The sequence below is a fragment of the Trichomycterus rosablanca genome, chromosome 2 (assembly GCF_030014385.1).
Source record: "Trichomycterus rosablanca isolate fTriRos1 chromosome 2, fTriRos1.hap1, whole genome shotgun sequence".
Taxonomy (NCBI): domain Eukaryota; kingdom Metazoa; phylum Chordata; class Actinopteri; order Siluriformes; family Trichomycteridae; genus Trichomycterus; species Trichomycterus rosablanca.
The window spans coordinates 48,963,207-48,988,675 of record NC_085989.1 but is presented as its reverse complement, the minus strand read 5'-3'; the positions used below and the strand labels follow the sequence as shown (position 1 = coordinate 48,988,675).

Here is a 25,469-nt window from a genome sequence, read left to right as displayed (position 1 = left end):
AGCGCCCCTGGTCAGAATGAAGCCGACTAGGGATCCCAAACCTATAGAACCACTCCGTGATCAAGACCTGGGCCACGGTCGGGGCCCGCTGATCCCGTGTTGGAACTGCAATGGAGTACTTACTAAAGACGTCGGTAATTACCAAAACGTTCTCCACCCCACCCGTCGTAGGCTCCAGGACTGTAAAATCAACGGCGACTGTTTTGTTAGGCCGAGATGCCAACAAATGGCCCATAAACGTGGAGGCTGGCGGAGCCGTCTCCTTAGCCACCTGGCATCTAGGGCACTCCTCACACCACTGGCGTGGTGTGAGGAGTGGCCAGTAACACCGCTGCCGGACCAACTCGAGGGTCCGATTAACCCCTTGGTGGCCATGCTGTTGATGGAGTTGTCGCAGGACCTCTGACCGCAAAACAGCTGGCAGAAGCAACTGACGGCACTCCTCGCGACCACTGGGGTGCAGAACACGTCGATAAAGCACCCCTTCATTCTCAACTAACCGATCCCACTGGCGCAACAGGACGAGAGCCAAAGGCGAAAGGGCTTCCCGTTCTTCACGAGTTGGCCGCCTACGATCCTTCCAGAAGACCAGAACCGACTGAATAATAGGGTCACTCGCCTGTAAAGCACACAAATCTGGAGAAGCATGAGATGGCAATACCGAGACCACCAACTGGGAAGCTATAATGCGGTCTCCACAAGCTGCTACCTGTTGCAGCAACCTGGGGACCGCAGTCCCTGAGACCAGATCACCTGCCCCCTCTCCATCAGGTTGGTATTGCCGCGAAAGCGCGTCGGCATTACGGTTAGACTTTCCGGATCGATATTTAAGCTCAAAATCGAACGAGGCTAACTGCGCAGCCCATCGATGTTCTACGGCCCCTAGCTTCGCAGAGGCGAGATGGCTCAACGGGTTATTATCTGTATAAACTAAGCACTTCTGCCCCAGTAGATACTCCCGGAATTTCTCTATAATCGCCCACTTTAGGGCGAGAAACTCAAGTTTCATCGAGCTATAATTGCTCATGTTTCGCTCCGTCGGCCTCAAGGTCCTACTGGCGTACGCCACAGGCCGAACCTTTCCATCCACCTCCTGAGAAAGTACCGCACCTAAGCCACTATAGCTTGCGTCTACTTCCAGGATGAATGGCCGGCCGAAGTCCGCATACGCCAGTACTGGCGCAGCAACGAGCTTATTTTTGAGCCCATCGAAGCTCACCTCGCACTCCCCCGACCAGGCGTCCTGAAACCGCTGTCCCGAGGCCCGTCTAGATCGGCTCCCGCTTAATTCAGCTACCAACCGACTTAGAGCATAGAATTATTGACCATTGTAGGTTCATTGCTTGAGATATATTGTTTATAGGGACAAATATATTGTTTGCCTATTTCTTAGCAATAGAGTGTGTAATAGAGTAGAATTCTCAGAGGAGAGTTTAAGTTTTATTTTCAAAAATTATTGTAATCCATGTTTTATTTGTAACTGTTTATTATATTACTTGAGAAAATAAAGTGAATGAGAGATTGCCTCTCAGATGCGATAAAAGACTCCTGACTTAGTGTGAGTTTCTTACTCGTCTCAAACAAGCCCACAGACCTAGAAGATGCAAGATCAACCACTAACGCAGATCTTCAACTCCTATAAAGTCATCTTGCCTTAAGGTAAGTGCTGTAATCGGTAGGGGTGATTGGTATTGAAGGGACGGTTGATTTGTGTCTTTGAAAACAATGTCCATCCAATTTAAGCTGCTGATGTTGAGTCACATCTCTAGGATAATTAAAGCAAACAGAATGTACCTGACCAAAGTATGGACTGCAACAGCAATGGGTCTAAATTAGATGTTTACATTTTTAAACATAATTTTTAAAAAAACAACTAAAACCTATAATTTACCTTATCATTATGGTTAAGTATAGAAGGGTAGGTAAATAGGGCAACTCCGTCCATTCAAAGAAAACCAATAGCACGTCAAGTCAAGAGGTGTATATACTCTCTCTGTAAAACCCAATATTATGTGTGTTGTTTGTATGTATGCTTTTTTTTTAGAAAACCTAAAATGAACATAAAGTGTTTGTATTCATAAAAGTGTTTTGTAACAGATATGTGTAACAACCAGTAGAAATCACTGAAAGTCCAAAATTGCATAATATACAGTACCTGTCCTTTTACCAGTGTATGTAAACTTTTGACCTAAACTGAACTGCTTGTGATGGTAAAAACAAATAGTTTTATTTTTATTATTATTATTATTTTTGTGTAAATTGCCATTCTCTCATTTGTTTGCTACAGCTTGCTGTTCCCACCCTTGCACAAATTCTTCACACACACAGACACACACACACATACACACACCTAGAACAGATGACATGTATTGTTGTTTTTGTTGTTACTTGTTACTCATGGGAAACCTGCTGCTCTGTTCTCCTGCTGTAGCGTCTTGTCTCTATTAAACTTCTTTTAATCTCACACACCTTTAAACACAAACTCAGCCTTGTTACAAATTCATCATTTATTTTTACCATTTCACTGTGGACGTCTGTACCTGCATGTAAAGGTATGTACTGTACTTTTACTGCTTGATCAGATATTTTATGATGCAATGAAAGCAAATTAGATTTTCTGCTGCTGCTATGCAATGCTAATGCTAGTATTGCAGAATTAGCATTTTTTTTTACTAAACGTAAATGTTCTCTTAATGTTTTGTAGATGGGACTGTCAGAGAGTCATGAAAGGTAAAAATTGTAGCTAATGTATACGTTTAACAGACAAATTGTGAAAATGTACAAATGTTTAGGTAATTATGATAAACTTTTAACATATTTATAAAGAGTTTTGTACAACCCCAAATCAGAAAAAAAGTTGGGACAGTAGGGAAAATGCAAATAAAATAAAAACACAGTTTCTTACTTTGACTTTTATTTGATTGCAGACATAATGAACCTAAGATATTTCATGTTTTATCTGTTCAACTTCATTTCATTTATTAACAAACATCCATTCCTGCATTTCAGGCCTGCAACACATTCCAAAAATAGTTGGGACAGTAAAGCATTTACCTCTTTGTAATGTTGCCATTCCTTTCACCACACTTAAAAGACATTTTGGCCCTGAGGAGACCAAGTGATTTAGTGTTTCAGCTTTTATTTTGTCTCGTTCTTTCTTCAAACACGTCTTAAGATGTACAACAGTACGGGGTCGTCGTCATCGTCGCATTTTTCCTTTCAAAATTCTCCACAGATTATCTATTGGGGGACAGGTCAGGAATGCTGGCAGGCCAGTCCAGTACCCGTACCCTCTTCTTCCTCAGCCACGCCTTTGTAATGTGTGCAGCAGGTGGTTTTGCATCTTCTTGTTGAAAAATGCTGGATGTTCCTGGGAAAGACGACATCATGAAGGCAGCACATGTTGCTCTAAGATCTCAATGTACTTTTCTGTATTAATGCTGCATCACAGAAGTGTAAATGAACTGACACACCCGCATACCATGACAGACTCTGGCTTTTGGACTTGTTGCTGATAACAGTCTGGATGGTCCTTTTCATCTGATTACAATCACCTGTTGACATCGCCTGTTTGAAATCACATTATTATTTATATTTTATACCTCAATTCCAGCCCTAAATTGCCTATGTTGCAGGTCTGAAATGCAGGAATGGATGTTTATTAATAAATAAAATAAAGTTGAGCAGATAAAACATGAATATCTCAGGTTCACTGCAACTGTCTGCAATCAAATAAAAGTCAAAGTAAATGTAATAAACTCTGTGTTTATATTTTATTTACATTTTCCATACTTTTTCTGATTTTGGGTTGTAAATTAAAGAATTAGATGACACAGTAAACATGACATGACACTTTTTTGTAAATCTTGTTTTAATGTGGCGTTCTAGTAATGAAACGAAAACCAATATCACAAGTGTATAAACTATCATTACTGTTACTTTTGAATTTGATTTTGCCTTCATTTGTGCAATTGTATTATTAATATAATCATATTTACTTTGAATAATTTTACTACTATGACAACTGTTATTAGTATTTTTATTATTATTATTACTTTTTTTATTACTTTTTTGCCCTTTTATTACTTTTTGGTACTTGTTGACGGTCAAATCTGTCAAACGTATGTGGAAAATGTTATTATCTGACTGAACCAAGGTTGAACTTTTTGGCCATAATTCCAAAAGGTACGTTTGGCACAAAACCAACACTGTACATCACCAAAAAAAAAAAAAAACACTATACCAACAGTGACGTGTGAGGGTGGCAGCATTATGCTTTGTAGCTGGGGTTTTATGTTTGTTTGTTTGTTTGTTTTTTGGAAGAGGATTGAAACTGATCCCTTAGTCAAGGTGAAGGGAATTATGAACCGTTTCAGATATCAATATTGGCACAAAACCTCCAGGCCTCTGCCAAAAAGCATGACAACAACCCAAAGATCCACATCTTCCTCACCAACAAAAGGATGGCTTCATTACTGGGTCAACGTTTTGAAACGATCCAGCCAGAGCCCTGAGTCCTGAAGACCAGAGACTTGAATCCAATCATAAGTCTGTGGGGTGACCTGAAGAGGGCTGTGTACAGAGTATGCCAATTGCAAGAGCAAGACTGAATGTTGACAAAAAAGTAAATGGTGTCATAAAATTAAAAGGTGTTTCAAGAAAGTGTTAGTTTAAGGGTATGTATAGTAATGCAAAGGCAATATTGTGTTTTATTTTATTGCTCCACCTAAAAGATTTCAGTTTAAAACATCACAACTTGCTGGGAGATCAGTTTAATATCAATGAGACATATATGATATTACATATATACATATACAGATGGTACCTTGTAACTAATCCCCTAAACTCAAAATCTTTGAAACTTAAAACCCTTTATCAAGAATTTTGTACCTCCAAACTCAATGTTTCCTTTAAACTCAATGTGAGTGCGACTGCTGCTTTGTTCAGTGCTCGACTTGAGCGGTAAAACGTCATCAAAGTGTGAATATGAGACGAATCTTGAATAGTGTTGAATAACGGTCAGATCCAGTCTAAAAGCTCCACATGTATCTGTGTTTATCTGCATTTTCCCCACTGTTTCACTTTTAAACTTGTGTTACATCTCGAGCTTCTGAGAAACGCTGAGAATCAGCTTTTTAGAGAGTCTAAAACACTCATCGTTAAATAAAGCTTAACGTGGTTTAATGTATTAAAAGAACGACATAGAAACACTAAACTTCTCTTAATTGTTACTGCTCATTAGTTCTCTCCACTAATTAAGAAGCATAAGAAAACAATAAAGTAGTTACGATAAAGTGCATGTTTTATTGTTTTTTATTGATTTTTAACCGTTTTTAATTGTATTTCAGTGTTTTTATATTATATTTGTGTTATTTTCAGTGTATAAGGGTCAAAAACAACCTCATTATTTTACATTAACATAAAACATATGCAGTTCCGTGGGACCATGGAACACATTAACAGGTTTTCCATACATCCTTTTAGGAAAAATACCTTAAAACTCAACAACTTTTAAACTGAACACCACTCCCAGAACCAACTGACAATGAGTTTGAAGGTGCCACTGTATGTGTGTGTGTGTGTGTGTGTGTGTGTGTACCTCATTATATGATATTAAACTGATCTCCCAGCAATAACTTTTTTCCATTAAAGTAATAATCAAAGATGTATTACATTTTATTTTAGAGAGGTGACAGCTGGACACTCTCTGAATAGTGGTGAAACAGATCATGTAACATCGAGAAGAGAAACTGTTGTACACTGCTTAAAACTACATGACATATCCTGCACTGAGGTAAAACAGTTTATTAATAATAATATACTAAAATATACAGTACAAAGGGCAATTTCAGGTTTAGTATACTTTGTTTTAAAAAATAATAATAATATAGTCACGTTTTTCAGAGGTTTTAAAAATTAGTTCCTAAAATAAACAAGGATCCTTATAAATGGAAACAGAGTAATCAGATTAGTAGCTTTGGAACTTCCAATCTCTACGTATTCTGAACAGTACTCAACAATTTCAACATAATATTTCCTCAAAACAGAGAAACAGATCAGCAATCCAGTAGATAAATAATCTTAAAGAAGATCACTTACCTGGATGATGCGCACTAAGACTCACCTTCCCAGTTTTATAATACTGCTGCCCCAATTTTTTTCAAAATGTGCTGAAGGTATTAGAAAATGTACAGTATATCTGATCATGCAGTTTAGTTCATTGTACTGTTTTACTGTTTTAATCCTGTTCTGAACAGGATGTAAAAAGAAATGGCTTAAATCTTTACCAGTGCTGTCTTACCCAATCTGCATTATAGGTAATTAATTATTAGAATGATTAATTATTATGGTAATATTTTAATGATAATTAATTCTAATAGTACTAAACTATTCATTTGAAGGTCGCTGTTTTAAGCCCCACCAATGTCAAGTTGCAGTATGGCCCTTTGTTTAAGACACTTCGATGAAAGAATCTAAATGTTATCAGTGTAAATGATAGAGTATGTGCTGTGTTTAATACATGTGCAATGATCACGATGTTTGATTGCAGGATGTGGTGCCAAACATCGCTGTACTTGGTTCTGGGGGAGGTCTGAGAGCCATGGTGGCACTACTGGGATCACTGTGCCAGCTGGATAAAGAGGGATTACTAGACTGCATTATGTACCTGAGTGGAGTCTCCGGATCTACCTGGTACTGATATGAATGAACAGGAATTAAAAACTTAACATTTAAGTTGACTCCTGATTAACTACAGATCTTCTCTATTTTCTTTGCCCTTAAGGTGCATGGCATCATTATACAAAGAACCAGACTGGTCCACCCAACTGCAAGCTGTTACAGATGGCATAGTGGAAAGGCTTGTTAATGGTGAAGTTACAATTATGGAGAAAATAAACAAGTTGGTGCAATACTCTAAGTATGACAACTTTAGTCTCACACATGTCTGGGCTGTGTTTCTATCAGGAATAGTGAAAGAGGTAAGTAAGTAGTTTGTAAGAGCATTTAAAATGCTGTTTTTAGCCCTTATTTATTACATAAATGATAGCCACAACCTGAAACTTCACTTTAATTATTAAAGTAGATATTCATTTCTCATTCATTTTTCATATCTCAGTAAAGAGTGAGATAAACCAGCAGGCTTTTTACACAAGTCTACATTTATTTTAAACATGTGATAAAGCAACTCCTTAGAGTTCTGCATGTTAGACAGAGAAAGGAGGTGTTCAACACGTTAAAATTCTTGATACAAATGTTGGATTGAGTTAGACTAACCTCTATGTCCAATGTTCTTAATGAACTTTCTAGTTTAGGGGAAAGAAAAACATGCTGCTACAGTGAAAATGTGCTCATAACCTGATGCTACTATCAACATTTAACAGTAATTGTGTTGGCTGGCTGTGCCTTGTAGTTACACTCTGCATACTGCCTATAATTAATTGAAATAGCTTTTCCATAAAGGCTATTTTGGTGTAACAACTTGAACAATCAGCTTTAGTAGTGGACACTCCCTTCTATACAGCTGTGAGTACAGTAGATAATCTTTCCAATTCCCTTGTATTTGACGAAATTCAGGTGACTGTAACATGAATCCACAGACCTTTGATAATTCTTTCCAAATCTTTCTTATGTACATTGTATCTTAGATAGCAATAAAGATAGGAGTGTGTTTTGTAGGGTTGCAAAGTTTTAACATGCAGTCACGGACCAAAAATGTTGAGAACCCATGTTCTACGTAAACACTTTATGTTGGTGTCAGCACAACAAACAGCTTTGTGTATTTTTCTCTACAGCTTGATGAGCAAGTTCTTAATGAGCAGAAGGATGAGGACAGTGAAGATGACGGCAAAGAGTACAGTGACGATCACAGTGAAGACCCATATCCCATCTACACTGTGATTGATAAACAGTGCAAAAACCAAAAACTCCATAAAGGTATTGTATAATATGTGTATAATAAAATAAACGCTCTACACTTATTAAACACCTACTCTGGCACATTAATGTACTTATTTAATTGCCACCTTTTCAAATGTGGAATATTTAACCTAGCTAACTAAATAAAACTAGTTAGCTGGCCAACACATCAATTATAAACTGATGAGTGTGTGCATATGTCTGTATTGACTGTATAGGTTTAAAATGTTTGATTTTGTTTTTTTACAGATGTTTGGTTTGAAATCACTCCTCATGAAGCAGGTTATTCCCTCACTGGGGCGTTTGTGGACTCATCTTGGTTTGGAAGTGAATTTAATAAAGGAAAAAGACATGAAGAAAAGTCCTGTCCCAGTATTGACATGCTGTACCTACAAGGTAAAACTTTCAAAAAGAATTATTTTATAAATTGGAACAATATTTGTAAATTTAATGCAATTAAAACATTTCCATTGCCAATAAATAAAAATGCCAATTACAAAGTAAAATACAACTTGAAAAACAACTAGGCACCCAGGTGGTGCAGCGGAATATTCCCCTAGCACACCAGCACAGAGAGTCTGAACTTCTTAGTTTGAACACGGCTTTGCCACTGGTCGGCTGGGCGCCATCTAGCGGGTATACCTGGCAGTGCCTGCAGGGAGGGATGACCAGACCAGAATATGTGGGTGGGGTCTTCAACTATGTAAGGACCCTGATTGGCGGATAGAGACACCTGTGCAGAGTGCATGGGTTCTGTTAAGGACTGCGCGTGAGATAGAAGACTTCCCTCTTCAACTGCAAAAAATGGGGGATCCCCCAGCAGCGGAACAAAAATTGACAACGATAAATTGGTAGAAAATGGAAGAAAACACATATACAGTGTATCACAAAAGTGAGTACACCCCTCACATTTTTGCAAATATTTCATTATATCTTTTCATGGGACAACACTATAGACATGAAACTTGGATATAACTTAGAGTAGTCAGTGTACAACTTGTATAGCAGTGTAGATTTACTGTCTTCTGAAAATAACTCAACACACAGCCATTAATGTCTAAATGGCTGGCAACATAAGTGAGTACACCCCACAGTGAACATGTCCAAATTGTGCCCAAATGTGTCGTTGTCCCTCCCTGGTGTCATGTGTCAAGGTCCCAGGTGTAAATGGGGAGCAGGGCTGTTAAATTTGGTGTTTTGGGTACAATTCTCTCATACTGGCCACTGGATATTCAACATGGCACCTCATGGCAAAGAACTCTCTGAGGATGTAAGAAATAGAATTGTTACTCTCCACAAAGATGGCCTGGGCTATAAGAAGATTGCTAACACCCTGAAACTGAGCTACAGCACGGTGGCCAAGGTCATACAGCAATTTTCCAGGACAGGTTCCACTCGGAACAGGCTTCGCCAGGGTCGACCAAAGAAGTCGAGTCCACGTGTTCGGCGTCATATCCAGAGGTTGGCTTTAAAAAATAGACACATGAGTGCTGCCAGCATTGCTGCAGAGGTTGAAGATGTGGGAGGTCAGCCTGTCAGTGCTCAGACCATACGCCGCACACTGCATCAACTCGGTCTGCATGGTCGTCATCCCAGAAGGAAGCTGACGCACAAGAAAGCCAGCAAACAGTTTGCTGAAAACAAGCAGTCCAAGAACATGGATTACTGGAATGCCCTGTGGTCTGACGAGACCAAGATAAACTTGTTTGGCTCAGATGGTGTCCAGCATGTGTGGCGGCGCCCTGGTGAGAAGTACCAAGACAACTGTATCTTGCCTACAGTCAAGCATGGTGGTGGTAGCATCATGGTCTTGGGCTGCATGAGTGTTGCTGGCACTGGGGAGCTGCAGTTCATTGAGGGAAACATGAATTTCAACATGTACTGTGACATTCTGAAACAGAGCATGATCCCCTCCCTTCGAAAACTGGGCCTCATGGCAGTTTTCCAACAGGATAACGACCCCAAACACAACCTCCAAGATGACAACTGCCTTGCTGAGGAAGCTGAAGGTAAAGGTGATGGACTAAACCCAATTGAGCACCTGTGGCACATCCTCAAGTGGAAGGTGGAGGAGTTCAAGGTGTCTAACATCCACCAGCTCCGTGATGTCATCATGGAGGAGTGGAAGAGGATTCCAGTAGCAACCTGTGCAGCTTTGGTGAATTCCATGCCCAGGAGGGTTAAGGCAGTGCTGGATAATAATGGTGGTCACACAAAATATTGACACTTTGGGCACAATTTGGACATGTTCACTGTGGGGTGTACTCACTTATGTTGCCAGCCATTTAGACATTAATGGCTGTGTGTTGAGTTATTTTCAGAAGACAGTAAATCTACACTGCTATACAAGTTGTACACTGACTACTCTAAGTTATATCCAAGTTTCATGTCTATAGTGTTGTCCCATGAAAAGATATAATGAAATATTTGCAGAAATGTGAGGGGTGTACTCACTTTTGTGATACACTGTATATATATATTTGTGTTATACTTTACCTAAATGTTTTAAAGGATAATTCTAATTGTTATCATCTATAAACCTTGTCAGGTCAATACAAAACCTATTTTTATATTGTTGTATTGGTTTGGGTTGTATCTAATTTGTAATTGTTAACAGCTACTAGATTTGCTGTCATTAGATCACTATCACAAACTCTTGAGTTCACTACTGTTTTTTCAAGAGGTTGTAAAATAGTTTATATTATTACAGATGTTCTCAAGTTTATGAATATCTGTCAGAAGAAGTAATAAAATGAACAAACATATATCTATATGAGAACATACAGAGCTGTTTTCTCTGCAGGAGCTTTGTACACATCTCTTTCAGCATGTACAAGGCCACTGTGCCTCTGTAAACGGGCAAATTCTCGTAGAAAGACTCAGCATGTATGCGGACCATGCTTTTCTCTCTTTATTCTTTGGCCTGCACATTGACGAAACAGTAGGAGTCATTGTTAAAACTGCAATTAGGGAATAACCCCATCCAGCCATCCCTCCCTCAGACATGGCCAGTTGTGTCTGTAAATCACCTGACCTGGACAAACAATATTTATAGAGACACAAAATTTGGAAGCTTGTGATTGCAAATCAGCTGTAAAAATAAAGCTCTTTTCAACATCAGGTTCTCTCAGGATTAAATCTTGTGAGTTGTTTTGGTTGGTTTTTTTTTTATCATTTGTATCATTTGTAATATCTGCAAGGTCTATGTGGCAGTGCACTGGCTAAGAGGGCGGTGATTGTCTACTGGATACTGGACTGGCTACGTGATTTACTTACATGTATGTAATTTCCTGTTTTTTTAGCTACTAATTACAACTGCATTAAAATGTATTTACCAACAATTGAAGTAATCTGGTTTTACATACAGAAGCATATATGTAAGCTTTGACCTTTGTTTATAATCAATGTTTTATTTCTCTATAACTGCTAGATGAAGAAGTACAAGCCATGTCACCGGGACTGGAAGGGAAGCAGGGTCATGCGATACTCCTAGAAGTTCTGGGTTTAAATCTTTCTGTGTTAAAAGGCGAAGACTCTTCAGTTCACATCACAACCTTAAAAGAACTAATGAGAGGTTCTGTACACTTTAATTTATTACTCTTAAAAATTCTAACAAACAAAACAACATGTCTACTACGATTATTTTAACAATATACCATTGTTGAATCAGTTGAAGTCAAATGTTTACATATATTTAATGGTAATGTTAAGGGGTTTTTTTTCAGTTTTTGATTGTGATTGAATAATTATAACACATACTTTGTCAAATTAAATAATCTTACTCAAACATATAATAAGTTTTTTGGGGGGTTTCTAAAAATACAAAGATTATACAATACTTAAAGACTCAATGTAAATGCCGGTATAAAAAGTTATATTATATTATTTACTTTGTTAACACAACCTCCTAATACCTCTTTAGTGATTATGATTGACTACAGCTGATGACTTTGCCGTACCCCTGTGAATAAAACAAGTATGATTTTGTTCTATTTAACACTGTATTTAACACTTTCTTTTTGAAAGAATTCTGCTTTGGGGGTCAGAACCATCTAGACTCAAGTTTGATACAGTGTATGACGTTCTCCCAAGCCCAGCCAACTTGCATTGCTGGTGTTTGTCCAACTCTCCAGCATGCCCCCTGTGCCAGGGAAGAGGCTCCCTGGAGCACATCTTAAGCTGCTGCCCAAAAGCCCTGGGAGAGGGGATGTACAGGTGGCACCATGACCAGGTGTTGAAGGCAGTAGCTGACACTATCCATACTGGTATAACTTTGCCTTTGTCAAAGCTGGAGAAAGACGGCAACCTGAGCCCAGGTCATCAACTGGGATGTTAGCCCTAGTTCGTGACTGGCAGCTGGAGGTCGACCTCCAGTTGAGGTTCCCATAACACATTGCAAGAACGTCACTCAGGCCAGATTTGGTCTTATCATCAGACTCTTCTAAGCAGGTGGTGTTAGTGGAGCTCACTGTCCCCTGGGAAAACCATATGAGCGAAAAAAGGCAAAATATCTGGAGCTAATGGAGAAGTGTAAAAGGAATGGGTGAAAGAGCCGCTGTGAGCCTATACCATCAAGGTAACTGTGGATCAAAAGGGGTGATCCATGGCGTAGCTTCCTACTTGGACACAAGTCTGGGGCTGATCAACCCCGACTGGGATACCCAGGTGAGGGTGTCTGTTGATCTAAGACCCGAAACTCCCTATGACCCTGGGTTCATCACTGAAGATCCAAGTGTCCAAGTTGCACCACATGTTTTTTTCAGAACAACGAAGGCAGCATGTGGCAGATTTTTCAGTTACAGAAAAAAACAGTCCCAAGACATACATATCCCTACATGCGTGTGTGAACATTGACTTCAGCTGTACAACAGAACGAATATATGTAGAGCTGAAGAAATTGATGCAAGGCAATATTCATGGATAAAACAAATCCAAGGTGTTACAGCAAAATGGTCTTTTGGACTCGCTGCAGTTCTAAATAAACACACCCTTGCATGAAAACAATTTCTCTTGGATTCAAAATTTTTGGCTTTGATTCAAAACAAAGTTTGTGGTGTGAAGGTACATCAGACAGGTAATCATGCCTGCTGTCTTTATGAAGGAGGTGTCCTGGTGTACTGGAGTGCTTTGTACTCTGGCTGCAGTGGCCCTCGAAGCATTGTTGGTCCCATGCCTACAGCTCCCCACTTGGTTCTCTGTTTTTTTTTCTGGATTTAGGAAGCTTTTACTGCCTGTTGTATTCTTACTTTATTGTTTAAACTGGTGCCAGTGGCACATTATCCACATAAGGAGGCTCATTTATTGAAAGGGAGTGTTCTTGGCATGATTCACTTGTGAAACTGGGCCAGCAGGTCCTATACTAAAAGAGTGTGGCAGGACAGGTGTGAGCAACCAGCCTTTAAATAGGCATGATAGATAGATAGATAGATAGATAGATAGATAGATAGATAGATAGATAGATAGATAGATAGATAGATAGATAGATAGATAGATAGATAGATAGATAGATAGATAGATAGATAGATAGATACAGTGTATCACAAAAGTGAGTACACCCCTCACATTTCTGCAAATATTTCATTATATCTTTTCATGGGACAACACTATAGACATGAAACTTGGATATAACTTAGAGTAGTCAGTGTACAACTTGTATAGCAGTGTAGATTTACTGTCTTCTGAAAATAACTTAACACACAGCCATTAATGTCTAAATGGCTGGCAACATAAGTGAGTACACCCCACAGTGAACATGTCCAAATTGTGCCCAAAGTGTCAATATTTTGTGTGACCACCATTATTATCCAGCACTGCCTTAACCCTCCTGGGCATGGAATTCACCAGAGCTGCACAGGTTGCTACTGGAATCCTCTTCCACTCCTCCATGATGACATCACGGAGCTGGTGGATGTTAGACACCTTGAACTCCTCCACCTTCCATTTGAGGATGCGCCACAGGTGCATCCTCACCTGTGGCGAGGGTTTAGTCCATCACCTTTACCTTCAGCTTCCTCAGCAAGGCAGTTGTCATCTTGGAGGTTGTGTTTGGGGTCGTTATCCTGTTGGAAAACTGCCATGAGGCCCAGTTTTCGAATGGAGGGGATCATGCTCTGTTTCAGAATGTCACAGTACATGTTGGAATTCATGTTTCCCTCAATGAACCGCAGCTCCCCAGTGCCAGCAACACTCATGCAGCCCAAGACCATGATGCTACCACCACCATGCTTGACTGTAGGCAAGATACAGTTGTCTTGGTACTTCTCACCAGGGCGCCGCCACACATGCTGGACACCATCTGAGCCAAACAAGTTTATCTTGGTCTCGTCAGACCACAGGGCATTCCAGTAATCCATGTTCTTGGACTGCTTGTCTTCAGCAAACTGTTTGCGGGCTTTCTTGTGCGTCACCTTCCTTCTGGGATGACGACCATGCAGACCGAGTTGATGCAGTGTGCGGCGTATGGTCTGAGCACTGACAGGCTGACCTCCCACGTCTTCAACCTCTGCAGCAATGCTGGCAGCACTCATGTGTCTATTTTTTAAAGCCAACCTCTGGATATGACGCCGAACACGTGGACTCAACTTCTTTGGTCGACCCTGGCGAAGCCTGTTCCGAGTGGAACCTGTCCTGGAAAACCGCTGTATGACCTTGGCCACCATGCTGTAGCTCAGTTTCAGGGTGTTAGCAATCTTCTTATAGCCCAGGCCATCTTTGTGGAGAGCAACAATTCTATTTCTCACATCCTCAGAGAGTTCTTTGCCATGAGGTGCCATGTTGAATATCCAGTGGCCAGTATGAGAGAATTGTACCCAAAACACCAAATTTAACAGCCCTGCTCCCCATTTACACCTGGGACCTTGACACATGACACCAGGGAGGGACAACGACACATTTGGGCACAATTTGGACATGTTCACTGTGGGGTGTACTCACTTATGTTGCCAGCTATTTAGACATTAATGGCTGTGTGTTGAGTTATTTTCAGAAGACAGTAAATCTACACTGCTATACAAGCTGTACACTGACTACTCTAAGTTATATCCAAGTTTCATGTCTATAGTGTTGTCCCATGAAAAGATATAATGAAATATTTGCAGAAATGTGAGGGGTGTACTCACTTTTGTGATACACTGTAGATAGATAGATAGATACTTTATTTATCCTGAAGGAAATTATTGAACAAAATGCTACCACATGCACCTTTAACAAACTCAACAGCCATCACTAATGTGTTGAAATGGAAAGGGTTTTACCTAAAGTCCACCATTTTATTTTAATTTGTTAAAAATTAACATTAGGATTTAACTATAAGCAGGCACTTTATTATTTTGGACAGGTCAACATACTTGATGAAGGAGCTGACTGCTCTCATCTAAATTTACGGCATTTAGCAGACGCTTTTATTCAAAGCGACTTACAGTTGTGACAGTATACAGTCTAAGCAATTGAGGATTAAGGGCCTTGCTCAAGGGCCCAACAGTGGCAACCTGGCAGTGGTGAGGCTTAAACCGGCAATCCTCTGATTAGCAGTCCTGTACCTTAACCACTAGGCTACAGCTGTCCCAATATATAAATATATTAGCTTATTGATACCCAATATCACAGGTGCCGAGTTAAACTGCAGCATTAAAATCCAAAACTCTGAATTTGTATCAATACCATCTATCTTAATAAAATTTACATTTTAGAAGCATTAACGTTTTTGGGTTTATGGTGACTTTACACTGTAATGTTATTCTGTTTGAACAGGAGATACAGCTCAGGTGGCGCAGTAGTAAAATACACTAGCACACCAGAGCTAGGATTTCTAATACATTGTATCAAATCTCAGCTCTGCCATCTGGCTGGACTGGGCGGCTATATGAACAACGTTTGGCCTGTTGTTCATCCAGGTAGGGAGCCGGATAGGGACCTCATAACTGTTGCAATTATGACCTCTGCTGGCTGATTGATGGCGTCTGCACAAGGTAGAGGAATAATGCTGATCAGGGTGTGGATCTCAGTGCACAAGGCTGATCGCATATGAACTCGCCTCCTGCTGGTGAAAAGATGCAGTCGGCTACTCTCTGTGTGTGTCAGGTTGCTCTCCTTAATTGGGGCAGGGCTCAGCATCGGTAGAGAGGAAGCATAATGCAATTGGGTAAAGATTTTATGCACTACAATCGGGAGAAAAAGGGAGAAAAAGAATAAAAAAGAATGAACTGATAAAAAAATCTGTCTCTTACAGGTAAAAAATTTGATGATACCGGTGTTTACCCTGGAATCTGTATACTGGAAGGTTTAATCACACAAAAAGAAGCAGAGGAGTTCACACTGCCCGTGTGCAATTCTTACCTGCAATGGTTCCAGGGATGTGGTGAGTGGAAGACTATCATTGGTATATTTACTTTAAAAAGGACCACAAATGTATTTAACGCCTGTGTCATATTACATTTAAAAAAGTAGTTGCCTCATTCTTTTACATAATACCTGGTGGATGATTCTCAGCACTGCGTGGTGGTGGTGGTGTGTTAGTGTGTGTTGTGCTGGTATGAGTGCATCAGACACAGCAGCACTGATGGAGCACTAGTTGGTCCACCTTGTAGATGTAAAGTCAGAGATGATCGCTCATCTATTGCTGCTGTTTGGCTTCTAGACCTTCATCAGTGGTCACAGGACGCTGCCCTGTGACTGGATATTTTTGATTGGTGGACTATTCTCAGTCCAGCAGAGACAGTGAGGTGTTTAAAACTGCATCATCGTTGTTGTGTCTGATCCACTCATACCAGCACAACACACACTAACACACCACCACCATGTCAATGTCACTGCGGTGCTGAGAATGATCCACCACCTAAATAATACCTGCTCTGTGGGGGTCCTGTGGGGGTCCTGACCATTGAAGAACAGCATGAAAGGGAGCTAACAAAGCATGTAGAGAAACAGATTAACTAGTCAGTCATTGTAAAACTACAAAATGCTTCTATGTGGTAAGTGGAGCTGATAAAACGGACAGTGAGTGTAGAAACAAGGAGGTGGTTTTAATTTTATGGCTGATCAGTGTATATATGGCATTGGGACACTTGTCCACTTGACTGCCAAAGGTATTGGGACAGCTGACCATGACCTTGTTGGACATCCATTCCAAAACCATTTATATTCAATTGCTCCCACTTTCTGTTGTGGCTTCAATATTATCCACTTCTCTAGGAAGCCTTCTGACAAGACGTTGGAGTGTTTGTGGAACTCGATGCCTATTTAGTCAATAGAGTCAGTGAGGTCAGGTACGGATGTTAAAGGAGAAGTCCTGACCTGTAATCCAAGTGTAAAAAGTGTTGTGTTGGGTTGAGACCAGGGCTACAGTATGTGTAGGCAACTGGAGCTCTTTTGCACACAACTAGTCAAACCACATCTTTATAGACCTTATACTTGTGCTCAGAAATATACAATGACTAAGATCAGTTTAGCCCTGTGTAAGTGTATTTTGTTCCTCTTTTCTTGTTAGATGTATTAATTGGCGTTGCTAAAGCTTTAAAGCTAACTCTGAGTTGGACCTGGGGAACAACATACAACTTCCTTGATGAGATGACAGGTAAATAATTCAATTTAACAGAAAAGTGCACTTTTGTATAGTATTATACTCTTATGTGTAGAGTATGTACAACCCCCAAATCAGAAGAAGTTGGGACAGTATGGAAAATGCAAAAAATGTACATTTACTTTGACTTTTATGTGATGTCAGACAAAATGAACCTGAGATATTTCATGTTTTATCTGCTCAACTTCATTTAATTCATTAATAAACATCCATTCCTGCATTTCGGGCCTGCAACACATTCCAAAAAAAGTTGGGACGGTAAAGCATTTACCACTTTGTAATGTCGCTATTCCTTTTCACCACTTAAAAGATGTTTTGGCACCAGGGAGACCAAGTGATTTAGTGTTTCAGCTTTTATTTTGTCCCGTTCTTCCTGCAAATACGTCTTAAGATGTGCAACAGTTGTTGTGGGAATTCAAAATAACCCTTAAAGATTGACACAGACAACCAGGATAATGATAATAGCAAATAATCAATGTATTACTCAGCTGAGGACTAATCTCATAATGCACACACACACATGCCTTTACAGGAGAGAAAGGTGTATACCGTCGGCCCTATCACAGTATTTATACCCCGCTTTACTGCCACTTCAGGCTAACTCTTCTCAGCGACCCAGCTCAAGGCCAACCTTCCACACTAAACTTGTTTATCATCCTACAGAAAAAGTCAGTTTGTTAGAAACATGGCGTACCTCCACAAGAATGCACCAGTATCAAAACCGCACGTGCACCCCCGCACACACAGTCCCGACACCCATGCATTCCCACGAAAGCAAGAAGCCCATGCCAAGGTCAACATATCTCTGGACCTAAGAAACCTTCCAAAAGTCTCTTCTACCTCTGCTAATTGAACTCAGAAAGCAGAAACTTATGAGTTCAATGCAAATAACTAATAAAATATAAAATTTTCAGTCACACAGTACATGCAGCATTCTCCACACATTGTCTATTGGGGACAGGTCAGGACTGCTGGCAGGCCAGTCCAGTACCCGTACCCTCTTCCTCCGCAGCCATGGCTTTGTAATGTGTGCAGCAGGTGGTTTTGCATCATCTTGTTGAAAAATGCTGGACGTCCCTGGAAAAGACGACATCTTTAAGGCAGCACATGTTGCTCTAAGATCTTAATGTACTTTTGTTTTTAGTTTTTTACCTCATTACTAGCCTTAAATTGCCCCCATTCCAACTTCTTTTGGAATGTGTTGCAGGCCTGAAATGCAGGAATGGATGTTTATTAAGAAATAAAATGAAGTTGAGCAGATAAAACATGAAATATCTCAGGTTCTTCCTGTCTGCAATCAAATAAGTCAAAGTAAATGTAAGAAACTCTGTGTTTTTTTATTATTTGCATTTTATATGTAACTTTGTGTGTACATACTGTACATGTTTTTCTACTCAGTAATGGGTGTAACCAATTTCAGTTAATTCCACAAAGTATGTTGTGTTTGAGTTATGCTGTATCATTTCTGGTAAAGTTAAATCTGTATTTATGCTGGTCTAGAGTGTTACAGGGGACATACAGATCTCATACAGACCTGCTTTATTGTAATTGTTAAAATTCTGAAAACATTTTCCTCCAGACATAACAAAGCTCAAGAGTCTAAAACAACATGACAGTGTCCTTTTGTGTTGTGTGTAAACCTCATGCTCTATGTAATGTGTAACTGTTCTGATCAGTGAAAGACGTTGACCCCAGTGTCCTGAAATCAACAAAGAGAGAATATGAGGACGCTGGACTGTTACTCAACTCACCATACTTTTCAGTGCTCAGAAAAGAACGGAAAATTGATCTCATTATTTCCCTCGACTTCAGTGAAGACGACAATCATTTTAAGGTAGCACACACTCATACACAGTTATCAAAAAGTAATAATATTTTGTCAGAGGTATCTGTGTTTTCAGGGGTTTTTTTTTACATCTACATTTATGGCATTTAGCAGACGCTTTTATCCAAAGCAACTTACAGTTGAGACAGTATACAATCTAAGCAATTGAGGGGGCCTTGCTCAAGTGCCCACCAGTGGCAACCTGATAGTGGTGAGGCTAGAACCGGCAACCTTCTGATAACTGGACCAGTACCGTAACCACTAGGCTAGGGTTTTGTAGAAAGTAGGGATTTAACATGTATACAATCTACCCACAATGCGATACAATTCACGATACGATTTTTTCCCAATTTTTTTAAACAAAATGAAATTAAGTTTTATTTTATTATTTCTCTTAAAAAATAAAATCTTTTATTTACCTAAATAATGAAAGTCCATTTATTTCTGAGGTAGTAAAAAAAAACAAAATTAAATTTTAAAACAAATTCCACATTAAATAAATAAATGAATAATACTAATAAAGAAAGTCTCCTCACATAAATAAATGTGGCTCGAAATTCCTGTACAACTCTGTGTAGTGACGTCAACCAGGCGAGGTGAATAGCACCAGCGCCCTCTGCTGTTTAAAGTGAATATCGATTCATTTTACATGAGTTACAGATTTTTAACTGCCTTCTGGTGCATCGTTACATCCCTAGTAGAAAGAAAACAAAGTTGAAAGAAAACAGTGTTATTGGGTCAAATTTCCATTGTACAACCTGCACTGTCAAAAAATAGAACAGGTGAAATGCTAAAAACAGACAGACAGCATACATTTGTAAAATCACTTTAATCTGTATTTGTGAAAATGGCACAAAAATTTTTTACCCTATAAATAATTTATTATTAATTTATTTAAATATTATTTTTTAAATGTATGCTCAGTCCACGCTCGTGTTTTGGAGCAGGGGTAAACTAGGGCACTTCTGGCTGGTTGGGTGTCTACATACAGACATGATTAGCTATGTCTTGGGGGATGGGGGTCTAAGACTACCTGATGGATTGGTGTCCTGTCTAGGATGTTACTGTAATGCGTCCAGTAATTTTGGGGAAGCCAAACCCTCTGCAACACTGACAAAGATAAAGCACATTTGAGTCCGCAAAATGTTTCAAAAAGAGTCAGGACAGGAGCATGTTTCTACTTTTCTACTTATTTTTTTCTCTTTTTACACAATGCTCTAATAAAGCTGTTCATTGATAGTACATTAACATGCATTCATGGATGCTGACACTGATTTGGTGAAGTACTCCCGAACCTATGCAGTGATCCATCACAGAATCATGTTGGTGTTTAATGCACTGCCGTCATAAGGGATTGAGTGTCACAACTATTCAGCAGTGTTTTGTTTTGAGATCTTTAAATACATATATTATGCAGTAAATACTATGACAGTAATATACATGTAACCCTTGCAATAGCTCAATAATTACTAGGTGGATTATTTTCTCATGCACTTTTGGCCAAGTGGCAAGTCTCAACCCATCCCAAAAGACTAGAGCTTTCATGGATGGAGTATATATTTATAGAAGTAAAGCATTTCATACACATTATGGTAAAAAAAAAATATTTGGACACCTGACCATGAGCTTGTTGGACGTCCTATTTAAAAAACAAATGGTTTTAAAATAGCGTTACCTCTATGTGATCTTTTCAGCTCCTGAGAAAAGGCTTCTCACAAGACTTTGCACTATGTCTGTGGGAATTTGTGCCAATTTAGTTAAAAGTGCATTTGTATTTCTGGTCAAAAAAGCCTCAGTTGATGTTGCAGTTCATTCCGAAGCTGTTGAGTGGGAAAGGGCCTTCCCTAAACTGTTGCTGCAAAGTTAGAAGCCTATCATTTCCTTTATGTAATTGATTTATTACACCTGTTAGCAATCGTCGTGGCTCAAACACATGAATTTAGTCATTAGAGGGGGTGTCTCGGCCACTCAGGTGGCGCAGCGGTAAAATACACTAGCACACTAGAGCTGGGATTTCGAATACATCGTATGGAATCTCAGCTCTGCCATCCGACTGCACTGGGTGGCCACATGAACAATGATTGGCTGTTGTTCATACAGGGAGGGAGCTGGACCAGGGTTCCTCATAACTGGTGCAATTCCGACCTCTGCTGGCTGATTGATAGGAAATAATGCTGATCAGGGTGTGGCTCTATATGCACAAGGCCGATCCGCATATGAACTCGCCTCGTGCAGGTGAATAGATGCAGTCGGCTACTGCACACGTGTCAGAGGGTGTGCGTGTCAGTTGCGAAACTCCTCAGTCAGCAGGGTAGTTGGCTACAGCTAGATTAGGGGAGAAACTTGGGGGGAAAATTCGAAGAAAAAGAGAAGAAAAAAAAGAGTGTCCCAATACTTTTATCTATATAGTTTAGCTTGTATTAGTTATATTAGTTTATCTTGTGTTTAGATTTAGGTAAAAGGAAATGTACATAAACTGCATTTTGTTTAATTAGCATTTTATGTCATACTGCCCTACCCACAATGTATCGCTTTTCCATTGTACCAGCACCAATACTTATAAGAGAATTAAAATGGCATCACATAAATACGAAGTTTTTACAGCAGAAATACACTGGTGCAAAAACAAAATAAATAAAAATGTAACCAACAGATGGAGCACATAGAAGAACATAGAACCAATAATTTACTTATAATTTGTTATATTTCTATTTTTGTAGTTGTGGTAATGTTGTTAAATTAACAAAAAATTGGAAATATTGTTAAAGTTTTGTAATAATAATAATAATTCACAATCATTAATTATATTATCATTATAAAACATTATTTTCCATTTCCGATAGCCCACAAATAGAAATAAAAAGGTGCTTTGCTTCACCCTTTGATGACTTACAATCATATTGGGGAACAATGAATTTTATCATAAAATCTTTGAGAGGAATGGAAGATCATCGGTCTATGAGCTGTAGCTGATGTGGACCTTGGGGTTACGCAGCAAGACAACGAGAGTTCTGGAGCATACTAGTCAATGTTCTGACTTGTACCAAAACCACAAATGAGCAGTTTAGAAAACCTAGCCGTGTGTCTTGCTCCACAGTGATGTGAAAGACGTGGGGTTAAATCCCCTATCATAACTTAAATTCAGATTATCTGTGGAAATATAAGGTCTCATGAACATGGTTTAGGGATGGGGTTAAATCCGCCATCACAACTTAAATTCAGATTATCTGTGGGAATATAGGGTTTTATGAACATGGTTTAGGGATGAGGTTAAATCCCCCATCATAACTTAAATATAGGTAATTCATGACAATACAGATATTTCTGTGTATGCGGTTAAATCCCCCATAATAACACAACCAGCAACCTTTTGAACATTAGTCCAGTACCTAAACCACCTAGGCTACAACTGCTGTAAGAACTGTTTTTTTCTTATTTGCATTTTCCACGTTGTCCCAACTTTTTCTGATTTGGGGTTGTAATTGATTTATTACACCTGTTAGCTATCGTTGTGTCTTATGCATGCTACAAAGCTTAGTAATTTTTTCTTGTGTCCTACAGACATTGGATGCAGCTGCTGAAAAGTGCAAAGAGGCAGAGATTGATTTTCCTGACGTGTCTCACATGCATGATCGAGAACCACTGGATTTTTATGTGTTTAAGGGCAATGAAAACGCTCCGACGGTGATCCACATTCCTCTGTTCAACGCCATTAACTGTCCAGGTATCTACAGCACACTTAAAACTAATAAAGAAAAACATTAAAGGCAGGTTTACAGATTGTTACACCCTTTTTCATCAAACTGGTTTTACTGGCTGCTGGACAGTAATCGTAGGTGGATAAATTATACAAACAGCTTTCTGAAATGCTGTATACTTGTTGGGTCATGTAGATTTATTTATTTATTAGGCTTGTAACGTCATGTTTTATACACTTTGGTTACATTCAGGACATGGCAGGTAGTTACTCATTATACAAGATAAATCAATTGTTGACTTTGACAATTTAGTGTCTCCAATTCACCTCACTTGTGTGTCTTTGGACTGTGGGAGGAAACCCGGAGCACCTGGAGGAAACCCACACAGTCACAGGGAGAACGTGCAAGCTCCACACAGAAGCAGTGTGGCAGTGTCTGTGTGGGTTTCCTCCTGGAGCTCCGGTTTCCTCCCACAGTCCAAAGACACACAAGTGAGGTGAATTGGAGATACAAAATTAACTGGATATACTACAAAGTGTGTTTGGTGTGATGGACTGGCAACCTGTTTGGAGTGTTTCCTGCCCTTCGCCTGGTAAATCAGACCCACTGTGATTCTGACTTCAGCACACTTAAAACTAATAAAAAATAACGTTAAAGGCAGGTTTACAGATTGTTACACCCATCTTCAAATTGGTTCTACAGGCTGCTGGATAGTAATCATAGGTGGATAAGTTATATAAACAGCTTTCTGAAATGCTGTATACTGGTGATGGACTGGCAAACTGTTCGGAGTGTTTCCTGGCCTTCGCCTGGTAAATCAGACCCACTGTGACCCTGACTAGGATAAAGTGGTGGTAAAACCACTGAATGAATGTTCAGCACATATGAGCACTTGTGTCCAGCTTACTCACCCAGTCTATCATTACAAGCATGAACCGCCTATCAGCTTGGCCTCTATGGGCCTAAAACTGGGCTTGACAAGTTCAAGGGTTTTTATATATGAAACATGCAACCCACAGTGACCCTGAACAGGATGAAGACGTTGGTAGAAATATCAATAAATCAATTTCACTGCACATGTTTTTCAGGAGAAGTTGAGGCGTGGAGGAGAAATTTCAGCACCACGACGCTGCATTACACTGCTGAGATGATCACAGATCTGATAGAGAAAGCTGAACTGAACATCAGAAACAACAAAGAGAAACTACTGAGAGAAATTAAAAACATCATCGAGCAGAAGCAGAAAACCAAAGGGACCAAAAAGGAAAAATAAGTAAAAACTGTCAGTGCTCTAAACATCAGTGATTTTGGATAATGAAACTAGGTAACTAGGTATCTATCTATCTATCTATCTATCTATCTATCTATCTATCTATCTATCTATCTATCTATCTATCTATCTATCTAAATATGAAAAACATACTATAGGTAACAAATGTGGTGGTGAATACAGCCATTATTATCCATGTTATTAGCTAATTAGCACTATTATTAGCGTTTCTTAGACAGTGTTACCTTGAAACTCAATGTCAATTGGTTCTAGGAGCGGCGTAGAGTTTAAAAGATGTTGAGTTTTAAGGTATTTTTTCCCATAGGGATGTTTGGGAAACCTGTTAATGCATCCATGGTCTCGTGGAACTGCATATATTTTAGTCTAATGTAAAATAATGAGGTTGTTTTTGACACTTATACACCGAAAATAACACAAATATAATATAAAAACACTGAAATACAATTAAAAACAGTTCGAAATCAATAAAAAGCTGCACTTTACTCTTACTTCTTTATTGTTTCCTTATGCTTCTTAATGTTGGAGATGCTTGATCTTGGAACACTGTATCACGCTTAGTACTGGCGCATTTACTTGAGAAGTGCCTTAACGTGGCTTATTGTACTAAAATGAGCAGTAATAATGAAGAGAAGTTTAGTGTTTCTGTCTCCTTCTTTTACTACATCAAACCACATTAAGCTTTATTTGTAATGAGAAGCGTTTTAGACTCTGGGAGAAGCTGATTCTGATTCTCACAATTTCTCAGAACCTCGAGCTGTAACACAAGTTTAAAAGTGAAACAGGGAGGAAAATCCAGATAAACACAGATACATGTGAAGCTTTCAGACTGGATTTGACGCTTATTCCACACTAATGCAGATTCGTCTCATATTCACACTTTGATTACGTTTTAGCGCTGAACAAAGCGGCTGTTCATTGTTCAAGAAACTGTTTACAAGAGTGTTCAGATGTATATGGCCAAAATGGATTGAACAGAGAGGTTATTTTACCTACTGTAGCCTTTCTGTCAGCTTGAACCAGTCTGGCCTTTCTTTGGTGATCCCTCGTCAACAAGACTGTCACTCACTTGATGTTTTATTTCTGCATTGTTCTGGTGCTCACTGATTAGCTATGAAATATGTACTAATGTTTCATGTTATAAAATGGTACCTGTAATTATAT

At 39.3% G+C, this 25,469-nt stretch overlaps 1 protein-coding gene across 1 annotated transcript; it reads left to right on the top strand.

Annotated features, from left to right (window-relative positions):
• Positions 1 to 2,704: 2,704 nt before the first annotated feature.
• Positions 2,705 to 24,315, top strand: LOC134301971 (cytosolic phospholipase A2 gamma-like). The gene is made up of 12 exons (XM_062986914.1): positions 2,705 to 2,730; positions 5,686 to 5,794; positions 6,551 to 6,693; positions 6,785 to 6,980; positions 7,794 to 7,935; positions 8,167 to 8,313; positions 11,118 to 11,195; positions 16,145 to 16,273; positions 17,402 to 17,488; positions 19,171 to 19,328; positions 22,881 to 23,043; positions 24,106 to 24,315. The coding sequence occupies exons 1-12, from the start codon at positions 2,705 to 2,707 to the stop codon at positions 24,288 to 24,290; spliced, it is 1,563 nt and encodes a 520-aa protein (XP_062842984.1). The 3' UTR covers positions 24,291 to 24,315.
• The last annotated feature ends 1,154 nt before the right edge of the window (positions 24,316 to 25,469 follow it).

Excerpts from the sequence above, each read along its gene's own strand:
- LOC134301971 (XM_062986914.1), top strand. The coding sequence starts at position 2,705 with ATGGGACTGTCAGAGAGTCATGAAAG. Across the intron at positions 2,731-5,685 it reads CTGTCAGAGAGTCATGAAAG|AGAGGTGACAGCTGGACACT; the intron begins GTAAAAATTGTA and ends ATTTTATTTTAG. Across the intron at positions 8,314-11,117 it reads TGACATGCTGTACCTACAAG|GTCTATGTGGCAGTGCACTG; the intron begins GTAAAACTTTCA and ends AATATCTGCAAG.